Source organism: Sesamum indicum, linkage group LG2 (genome assembly GCF_026168435.1).
Source record: "Sesamum indicum cultivar Baizhima isolate 11 linkage group LG2, ASM2616843v1, whole genome shotgun sequence".
NCBI lineage: Eukaryota > Viridiplantae > Streptophyta > Magnoliopsida > Lamiales > Pedaliaceae > Sesamum > Sesamum indicum.
Window position 1 is genome coordinate 22,458,597 of NC_142658.1, and position 10,682 is coordinate 22,469,278.

Consider the following 10,682-nt stretch of genomic DNA (forward strand, 5'->3'; position numbering starts at 1 on the left):
CCTTATTTATGAACTCACAATTTATTAACTATCATTTACAGTTACTATCATGAGAATTTCTTTTTCCTTTTTGCCTTTGCTTTTCTTGGTTCGTTTTCTATACGTAATTACATAAAATATACCAAACACAAAACGTATCATGTAAGGATTTTCTTTAAGTACCTTCCTCATTAAATTTGAGAATCCAAACATAGGATAAGGGTAAGATTACGAATGCATCAGAGGAACAGACATGAGTTCTCCATAAAATCCTTTTTTCAGTATCATATATAGTTCTTACAACACTTTCCAGTACACGCATGCGCGCATACAGACACAAAAGAAAGAAAGAAAAAAAAAAAGTCACTTAATATACCCTTGTATAATTTTTACACAACAGAAGATATCTAGTGTACTTGGGAAAAAGAAAAACCTAGCAGAAATAAACTCACCTTGACATTTCTACCAAAAGGGCAACCTTCCTTTAACTCGTGCTGAAATATCAAATTTTTTAGGTGTTCTTGCAGTGCAGGTGTACTACTTTGTTTCACATATGCAACTAAATGCAGCAACATAGAATTGCTTCGTTTATGGTACTTCTTCATATTTGCACAATGCAAGCTTTACAAGTTAGTGGCAGGACGTGCGGTCCGAAAGCCATCTTCAGTGGAATAAGAACTTTGGGGAAATTCTTGCAACAATTGATGTGCCATATCGGCAAGATCATGCTCCTCATAGCTCAAAAAGGCTCCTAATGCCCCAAGGAATCCTTCATGCCGCAGAAACATTGCTTTTGCTTCCCCTTTTGACCTGGAAATAATACGATATAATTAGATGAAGTCCAACCAAATGACAAACATCACATATATAATCACAAATCTCATGGTTTGATAAATTGGTCGGAGAAGATTAGAATGAGAACTGATTGTTCTATTCTTGAAAATGCGATCCTGATTTCCATTAATTGTGATAAAAAAGAGAGGACCAAAAATCTGTTCTTTATGACTGGAAATAGAACAAAGATAGAAACTAAGAGCATTGTGCAAAGGTAGAAAATGTTAATACCAGAAATTAACTGCAACAGATATCGTGTCCATTGTGTAAGAATGTCCACGAATAAAAAATCCTCCAAAAAATATTCGCTTGAGTCCAAATCGTAGTGCATTCAAGTACGCTATCTGAAAGATTGAAATCGAAGTCAGCAAAGGAAAACTAAATGATAAAATATAATATACATGTAAATCACTTTTAATGTTTCATCTGAAGTGTTTTCCTAAATTTATTATTAGAAAATAACAAAATGTTAGAGCTATTTGAATCAAGATGAGCATCCGGAATCCTTGAAATGCCAACTTTTTTTAAAAAAGATTTTCATTTTTTTGACAAGTTAATAAGATTCACAGGGTTGAAGCAGGTTCTTCCTATGCTTGTTTTGCCTCAGTAGTGAAAATAGTCTATCTTCTTTCGTGTACAAATAGAAGGACGAAAACCATTTTTGTACCAGCAAAACATTTCAAGACTAAGAGCATCTCACCTGCCCAATATTATTTGAAATCATTCTTAACAGAGAACGGGCTATGTCTTCAGCTCTATAATCCTCGAGCTCTTTGTTTTCTGATATTGGCTTACCAAAACTAGATGCAATTGCTGTTGATGTAAGACCAATCTGGCAAATTTAATCACAGAAACAATTTATATTTATTAGTATAACAATATGGATTGTGGTTCATATCATTATTGAAATGATCATGGGCTACATCCTGGCATCAAAAGAGTTGACTCTATAAACATTATGCATTCTGACATGATATGATACTCAGCCATCATTGCATCTTGTGTTCAGTAAAGTGTATGGGTTGAGCAGGCATGTGGAAAATTCTTAATAGATATGCAACAATCTTAATATCGTAAATCTCATCACCAAACAAAAGATTGAAAGATCATTGCATGATTCAACTATCAACATGTTTAAATCGCTTAATATTCTTGTTGTTTGCATAGTTTCACCAAATATTGAAACCAATGAGCAAAGATTCCATCAATAACCAAACTCTGTATTGTGCACTTAAACTACAGGTTAAAAGAACAGTTTTCAATCTGTGTTAAACACCAAGAAAATAAGAAGACAAAATGCATCAAGAGTATATACCTTCGAATAGTCCATCCCACCATAAATATCCCCAACAAGCATATCTATCACTCTGTTGTTGCCTCGATGACTTAGCTCCAACAACTCATCGAAACTGAAAAGAAACATAAGAAAACATATTGGAGTCTTCTTAAGATATAGCAAGCATTTGACCAAAGAAACACTGTATCAGTAGATAATGTAAATATCAAGTTATTATGAGAAACCTACGAGGCATGACCTTTTGCATTTGGTCAAAAGTTTCCCTAAGCCCCAGAATGTACCACCTCCAACACTTGTTCCACTAACTCGCTGGAATTTGCTGTCACTCTCTACCTAAGCAAGCAACGGGTGAAAGATACCAGCAATAAACTGAGACAAGAATTATGTAATTGAAGGAAAGAATGTAACTCGTACCACTGATTCAACACTCGTAATTAACGAGCAGTTCATGCATAACAATTTTTTTTGTTTACTAGTCCTATGTTGTCATTACCTCCTAGTTATTACCTGTTACTAAGTTCCAAGATGATGATGTAACATGATATAATGCAAAAAGACAAGGGTTTGGGCAGAAGTTGACTTTTCCTATCTAGCTCTCCCACACTACACAAAAGAGTTAAAAATTCATCCCCTATTTGTTTTCATCAACTCTTGTTTTAATTCGATCTCTATAGCAATCTGAATACTTTTCAATTGAGTTTTTTGCAGAAAGATAGATTGGAAACATTACCTTTATCATGCTAACGCCAGACCCAATATTAACAAGGAGATAAGGATATAGATCTTTGTGGTCAATTTGTACGTAGTCCTTCTGGCCATCCATGTATGTAAATGCTTCATGGTGCACTGTCTAGAGGATATACAATTGAAATGCTGAGAAACACATTTTTACAGCCTCACACAGAAGAAAAAATTAGGAAGAAGGAAAGGAACTTCCAGCCCCCCAAGATGAGCTATCTAGCATATTTGTCAACAACATTCTGAAAAGCATGGACAAATTCAATGATCTCTAGTCATATTCAAAAGAAGGGTGAACAGTTGATGCATCACCCCCTCCTTTATGAAGAATGATCACAGGATAACAGTGGGTTGCTTGGGCCAAGGTCTCAGATGAACTGTACATTGCTTCATCTCAATTAATTGTTCAACTAATTGAAAACTGCAAATTTGTCCAATTTATGCATTCTCTATGTGGAAATACAGATGTAAGAATACAATTAAAAGTCTCAACTCATACCTGAAACAAATATCAGAACTAATAAACTAATTTCTGAAGAAAAATCACTTAAATGTTATTTTTTCCCAGATTCATGAGCAATGTAACAAAATATTGGAGACAGCAATAGAAATTTCAGAGTGGAAATATGCTTCTTCCAATATTTGTCAAACAAGTAATATATAAGTACAACTACTGGAAGATCAATCTTTTATGGAGTAAGGTTCCCACCTTAAGCAAAAAATTTGCTCCCCTTACAAGGCAATCCATTTCATCTACCTTGTCCAGTGTAATTCCTAGCCTTTCCTTAAACAAATCGGCAAACTTAAATGCCCCACCACCTGTGGCCTTCATCAAAATGCTGTTCATTAGAGATTCTTCCTCCAGATAAAATTTAATATCTAAAACTCTAGCAAGACAGCATGAGTGGTGCTTGCTGGTGAAAAGATCATATTGCTTCTGAAATATAGTTTTGTCTGATGAAGTAACTCGAAAATATTTATTCAAAGAGCAAGAATAAGATGATAACTTTAAGACATATGAAAGCGAAATAGCGCAATATACTGGATATTGCTGTCTGAAACATAGTTTTGTCTGCATTTTTTCAAATCTGAATAAGTAATCAGAGACTGGAACAAATTCAATCAAAGTTACCTTGATGATATTTTTTCCACTAATGGGAGCCTCATTATCCCGAGCACCTGAATCCAGAATATGCCTCTTAGACGACAATAATGTAAACTCAACATATGGATTTACTGTTATAGGAAAAAGAACAAGTAATCTAGAAAATGAGAGATGTTAAGTTTGACTTAACCAAGTGAAAAACGATCAAGAATAATGAATAGCAAATGTTATGATGGCTAAGCTTATTTCAAATATTACATCATCTGATGATAATTGACGAATTGCATACCACAGTGTCGAAGTAGCTCGGAGGATATGAAGTCAATGCAATCATTGACCTTGCTAGTCTCAAACTTAAAGAAATGAAGCCTCCCATTGAGGAGGCTATAGTGAAGATCACCACCGGAAGCCGCCAATCCGTCCTTTGAAGAACCATTCACCTGATCGTCAATGGACCTACTGCTGTTGCTTGGAAAGTACACCATCTTAATGAGAGAGCCTGCATAACACACAAAAGAAGAGGGATGTCGCAGACATTACTGCAAATATTGGTAAATGGTATGAAAGAGTACCTTTTCTGCAGCAAACCAAAATAGAAAACAAAGGGACAAGTATACATTGATACAATGCCTATTTGTATCACAGACTTGCACTGTTCTTGATCATAGTCTTAAGGTTATACACAAAACTAGATTCCAGGAAAAAAAAATCAAGATTTCAAATTTGCTACTTTTCCCAAATACAGCAAACCCGGAAAAAAGAAAAAAGAATCATAATTAATAGTTTCTGCACCCCAAAACTCAAATTTCTGATCAATGCCGCAAAAGGCCGAATTCGACATGTAAAGTAGTAGATTCCAAATTACCTCCAATGTCAAGAGCGAGATGCGAGACGCCACCCGATTCTTTCTTCTCCATCTTCGCTTCAACTCTACCGCTCTCCATTCCTCCTTCCTTTGGATTGAATTGAAAGCCTTTGTTTTCAGTTTCAATTATTGATCAAACTTGATACACATGGAGTGCATTATTGGTATCTTACATTTTAGTTTTACTAGTCAGAATTGTGATGCAAAATTCCACTTTGATTCCACCAACTGCTGCTGACAACGACAGCAGAAAAAGCCAATCTGGAGATTCTTCTCTTTTAATTTTCTTTTGGGTTGGTGGGCTGGGCATTGATCTAAACATGGGCAGGGCCCATCCAACAGAAACCATCAGGATCCAAAGATTTCCAGAAGAGTGATGAAGCCCAATAATCCCGTAACAAAGAGCAGTCCTTTAGCTTCTGCTCAATGCATCAATCACCTTGCTTGAAATTCCATCTTTTACTGGATTGATTTAGTCCTAACATGAACATGTTATTTTCATATATTCGTTCCTTTCAAATGGATCTCCTTTTCTTATTTTAGACAACTGCAAATTTTATGTATTGCGAACCATTCGATCGAAACATGATCAGGATGGAGAAACGTTGGTCATGATTCTGACCTGTTGTGAGTACAAGGTAGTAATATTTGAGTTTGTCGAAATTCTTGCCTGATTAGGTTTAAACTCAACTCTTTTTAAATTCTATTTCAATTATATGACAAACATTAACTTATGTATAATTAACCTCGATAAGATTGGAGTTTTCCTTTTATGTGAACCCTGTAATCATAAAGTTGAATCTTGCATCCTCTGTATGCGGACCCACAATCATAATTAGGAAGAGATTTGCTAATAGTATAACAGAGAAAAGTTGATAATAATTGCAGCAGAACAATTACATTTCTTTACTGCTAGGAGATTACATATGATCAGACGGAATCAGACAGCACCAAACTTATGCATATTCTTGATCAGTTACACACCAAAAGCAGAAAACTTTAGTTAACATGATAAGACGTACGTGCGTTGGAGTTGCATCATTTTTGCAGATTAAACTCCTTCACTTGTTCAAACTTAAGCAGCAGAAGGGGCAGGGATGTAAGAAACCGCAGGTTCGGGCATGGAAGCCATTATTGAAGGCTTGGAGAAGGCCTCTTCCCCGGCAACACCATCTTCACCCTTGAAATCAAGTGACTCATCGTTGTAAACATCCCACCATTTCTTCACCAGCATCTTGATGTCGTCTCTGTCCATGTTCGCTTCTTCGCCAGTGTACCTCCACGGCTTTGATCCCTGAGATTAAACAGAATTACTAACCACCTCATATAAAAGTTTAAGCTACAACAAAAAAGGGAAATAGTTTTACTTACAGCAGCACAGTAGTGAACAACTTTAACTTTTTCAAGTTCTACGTTCTCCGGGTGGCGCCAAAGCATTGCGAGAACAAGGTTGTAAATCAGTGGAATTGGCTTGTAGATTGGTTGGAAGAACATGTTCAGGAAATCCTGCTCAGCAAATGGTGTTGGTGGGGTGATGAGCAGAGTCTCAAGAAGGTTGTCATAAGTGACTTTGCTGGGCTCAAACACAAACATGCCAGCATTGAAGTACAACGGAGGAGGGGATCCCATCTCAGCAGGCCACTTCACTCTATCAGGGCACTGCTGGCAGTACCCTATAGAGTACTGTGGAGAGTGACTCCATGTCTTCTCGCAGAAACAGTCCATTACAGCATAGAAGTAGCCGTCAGGTGTGTCCAGCAGGTGATCGATGTTCTCGTACACTTGGATGTCTGCATCCAGGTACACCATCTTGCTGTACTCCTCAAACTGCATCAAATTAACGTTAATCATTCTGATTAACTCATCATGATCAATTTGATCATCTCATTTGTTGATCCTACATACATGTGGGCTCATTTGCTTTTCATTAGTTAAGGGGAAAAAAAATGTTATGTGCAGGGGTTGAGCAGGAAGACCATATCTGTGGCTAAAGATTTCTTGTCTTCTTTATCCAACGCTTTCTTGTCCGATTAATTTTCTTGTCTGGGACTGATGAAAATCTCAACAGTTTTTCCGGTCATAATTAACTATACTACTTTTCCTCTGTTGGAAAAATTGTCATCACTTGAATCAGCATGGACTTCAATTTATATCAGTACAAGATAATTATGATCTTCATGCATGTATAACTTATAAATAACAATCAATTCTAAAATACTTTGCAAAATTATTCTTAGAATTAGGATAACTAAAATTTCAAGACTATGGTACCAATGAACAACAATCGATTTAGATCAAGATGGCTGGCTATTTTTTTCATATGATCGATTTAAAAAGAGTAAGAGCCACGTGTTTAAGTATAAAAACATTTATAATATAATCAGATAAATTTAGTTAAATCTTGTTTGAAGAAAATTTTGGAAGAACGACAATTTTAGTATATGTATGCATATGCATATATATAAATGTATATATATATATATAAATAGCCCACATGCATCGATCCCATATGTACATATATGGTGCACTGACGTGTCAGTATCATATAGTGTCTAAAGGTGCAGAAATGAGTGATTACTTACGTTCCAAATACGAAGCTTGGAGTAGTTGATGACATAGTAAGCCATGGCAAACTGAATCTGGTTTTCGGGCGGGTAAATGGGCTCAATCTCCTTGACAATGCAACCCTGTGACCTCAAGATCTCACGGTGCTCCTCAGGAACATCGGGCAAGATCGCCACGACGAGAGGGTAAGCACTCTTAACCTTTCTCAAACCCTTAGCCAAACCAACCACTCCTTTCACATAGTCACCACTACCAGCTAAGAACGTCACATAACCCTTTGTCGGGTGGTCGGCGGCATCAATGGCCGGGATTTTCCCGGTGCCGGTTGGGATAACTTCCACGGAGGGCACTTGAGGAGCCATTTCTGACAAGATTTTTTGAGTGTTTTAAGGTAAGTAGTAAAACTAGCTAGGAAGCTTTGTGAACTCTGTAAATATTTGCCTTGGTGTTTTTTCTGAGCTTCAATGGCACGATTTCTCAGCTTAAATAGGGGTAAAATGAAATGTTCATGCACGTCAAATGTACTCCAAATGAAATTCAAATCAAGTTACCATGCATATTCCTATCTTTTTTATGTAAAAAAGTTTGGTGCTTTTTTTATAATTTTATTATGTTGTGGAAAAAAAAGAAAAGCGTTGGGATGTGTGGAGAGAATGTATGAACACTAATTTGCTCTTTCATCTTACCATTCATCTAGCCTTATCACCAGGAACAACGGCCAGGATTAACCAATAGGTTGAGGTCATATTCAATTGGAATTGAAATTGACATGAATTTAATTTGAATGAATATACTATTCCTACTTTATTCTTTCTTTATTTTTATGGGTTTTTTTTTTTTTAATTTTCTGATGGAAAATAAAGCATGCAAGACAAGTGAGAGGAGAGGGGATGGAGTGGCTGTCATTGTCTTTGTGGAATATTTTTAATTGAATATTTAAATCAAACTTATAAATATTTTTATTTTTATTTTTAAAAAAGGCTATGAAGGATTCATGATTAATTAATAGTGGTAGGCATTTCAAATTAGAATTAGATTTCGTGATAGTCGCGTTTATATTTTTGTTCTCTAACGTGGTTGACTCAAAAAAGGTGATGAAAAAAACCAAAAAACGTTATTTTAACTTGGAAAAAGCAAAAAAGTTGACTGGTAAAGAATATACAAAATACAACCAACGTTGTTATCTACAGGGTTATTCCATTATATAAGAGAATATATATATATACATATATATATGATCAGGGAATCATTAATTAATCAAGTAATTTTGCTGTTAAAATCAAATTTATTAAATCAAAAGGTATACTAATACTAGTATGTTTTTATGATTTATCAAAATCAAGAGATTAAAAATTTACTTCAATTGTAAATGCATGCAATATGTATGTAATATTGGTTAAACAAGCACATGCATAGGAAAATGTAAACGCAATTACGTATATAGCTTGCGATTTGATAAGTGGCTTCTTGCATGAAGAATTATTAGTTCTAACTTTATATGAATTTTATGATTTTATCTTAAAAAGGCGCATCGCTAGAAAAAAAAAAAAAAAAAAGCTCATTGGCTATAAGTCGCTCAAGTTATTTGTCTGCAACCAATGTCAAAAACTTATTTACATCATCTACCCGCGTATAAGGGGACTTGGGATGAGTACATGACCTTATTCCTACCGATGGTGCTAAATGATGTGATTTGAATAATGACCAATTACGCAAGAGATAATTTGATTTTGACGAGCCTTTATGATTTTATTTTGAAAAAACATCATACTAGAGAGAGGAGGTCTTAAGATTTATAAATAGTCACTCAAACTTCTCATGTGCAATCAATATAAGACATTTGTCAATATCACAAGGGGTAAATTACACTTTATTTTTTTAAAGGAACTTTTTACGCTTTTTTATTAACACATAGAGTAAATTGTATTAACCCCAAAACGTAAGATAAGCCATCATAGACATGCATGATTTAGACTATAAGTTGCACTTTAATTAATTTTATAATTAATAGATAAGCCGACAGCCAAACTAAGCCAATGAAAATTATCCTAACTGCTGATTACTTGAGGAACCAAAAGGCAAGACAAAGATAGAGGATTTGCAATTTTTTTAAAAAAATAAATCAAATACAATCATTATGTATTAATATTTAATAAAAATAATTAAAACAATCATAATAAGGAGCGAAGCTAAGTCCTGTCGAGCCCCGGCTGTCGACAGGGCTTAGTTTCAAGTATTATGAATATTAGTTGATATTGATGAAATAATTGTAATCAATAGGTAGTTTTATTTAAATATCTCATTGTGACTTTTTAAAAATAATATGAAAAAATAGTTTTCAGTTGCAAGAATTCCTACTAGTATCAATGTTGATAACAACAACTACTAGTATCGAGAACTTTGCGGCCTTTTGATTGTTAAGATATAGTTATAGAAATTAATTATATTTGAAATAATTTAGTCCTATACTTTACGAAATTTTCAAAATGATCCCAAAATTAAAAAAACTTGACATATTTAGTTTCATAAATCTTGTAAAAAGACTAAAATTGGCACAAGAAACGATATTTATACTCAAACTACAAGTTTAACCTACTCAATAATATGGTCAAATGAATACTTTATATCACTATATTTTGTATTATATTTGTAAAGCAATTGTGTACTAATTTAAATTTTTTGTTGAATTTAATATTTAGGGTAAATTATGACTGTCTCCCCTAAAGTTTCGCATAATTACAAATACCTCCTGATTTTAATGACAGTCTAACAATTAGCCCAATCAGTTAGGTTTTTTCATCCATTTTTTTATAGGGAACTGACAAAGATGCCCTCGTGGATTAAAAGTTATAATTTTATTTATTTTTTTAAAAAAAATTATTTTTTTGGACTAAGTGGATAATTTTTTAAAAAAAATTCATCCACCCTGTTCAGTTTTTTTTATAAAATTTTAATTTTTTTAAAAAAAATAATAAAATACAGTAAGTGCAAAGTTGACAATTCCATACCTCCATTTAAGGATTACACAATTTCTTCAAATATCAGGAAGGTATTTATAACTTTTTAAATAAAGAGGTGTATTTATAGTTATAACAAAATATCTCAAAGATGTTTTTGTAATTTATTTAATATTTATTTAAATTAATTGATTAAATTTTGATAGGATTAAAATAATCTTTTGAGTACGCAACTGATCATACCTTAATCAATAATACTAAATATATTAAATTTAAATAATATTTATTATTATAATAAATAATACATATTATACAATAAAACTATATCGTATATACGTATAT

General features: G+C 33.8%; 2 protein-coding genes across 2 annotated transcripts; both read right to left on the reverse strand.

Moving 5' to 3' along the window:
- Positions 1–218: 218 nt before the first annotated feature.
- On the reverse strand, positions 219–5,027 carry LOC105156610 (pantothenate kinase 1). Its single transcript, XM_011072788.3, has 10 exons — positions 4,819–5,027; positions 4,243–4,452; positions 3,981–4,027; positions 3,558–3,674; positions 2,841–2,960; positions 2,349–2,443; positions 2,129–2,222; positions 1,514–1,645; positions 1,045–1,157; positions 219–789 (listed from the first exon to the last, which is right to left on the reverse strand). The coding sequence occupies exons 1-10, from the start codon at positions 4,895–4,897 to the stop codon at positions 603–605; spliced, it is 1,194 nt and encodes a 397-aa protein (XP_011071090.1). The 5' UTR covers positions 4,898–5,027; the 3' UTR covers positions 219–602.
- A 650-nt stretch (positions 5,028–5,677) lies between these two features.
- LOC105156611 (galactinol synthase 1) lies at positions 5,678–7,847 on the reverse strand. Its single transcript, XM_011072789.3, has 3 exons — positions 7,401–7,847; positions 6,190–6,645; positions 5,678–6,112 (listed from the first exon to the last, which is right to left on the reverse strand). The coding sequence occupies exons 1-3, from the start codon at positions 7,743–7,745 to the stop codon at positions 5,894–5,896; spliced, it is 1,020 nt and encodes a 339-aa protein (XP_011071091.1). The 5' UTR covers positions 7,746–7,847; the 3' UTR covers positions 5,678–5,893.
- Positions 7,848–10,682: the final 2,835 nt, after the last annotated feature.

Bases quoted from the DNA above. Each gene is read 5' to 3' on its own strand.
- LOC105156610 (XM_011072788.3), bottom strand. From the start codon at position 4,897: ATGGAGAGCGGTAGAGTTGAAGCGAAGATGGAGAAGAAAGAATCGGGT. The intron at 4,028-4,242 runs GTATGCAATTCG...TTCTGGATTCAG, and splicing joins CGAGCTACTTCGACACTGTG to GTGCTCGGGATAATGAGGCT. The intron at 2,223-2,348 runs GTCATGCCTCGT...GTTTCTTTTCAG, and splicing joins CTTTTGACCAAATGCAAAAG to TTTCGATGAGTTGTTGGAGC.
- LOC105156611 (XM_011072789.3), bottom strand. From the start codon at position 7,745: ATGGCTCCTCAAGTGCCCTCCGTGGAAGTTATCCCAACCGGCACCGGG. The intron at 6,646-7,400 runs GTAAGTAATCAC...AATTTGATGCAG, and splicing joins CCAAGCTTCGTATTTGGAAC to TTTGAGGAGTACAGCAAGAT. The intron at 6,113-6,189 runs GTAAGTAAAACT...GTTTAATCTCAG, and splicing joins TTGTTCACTACTGTGCTGCT to GGATCAAAGCCGTGGAGGTA.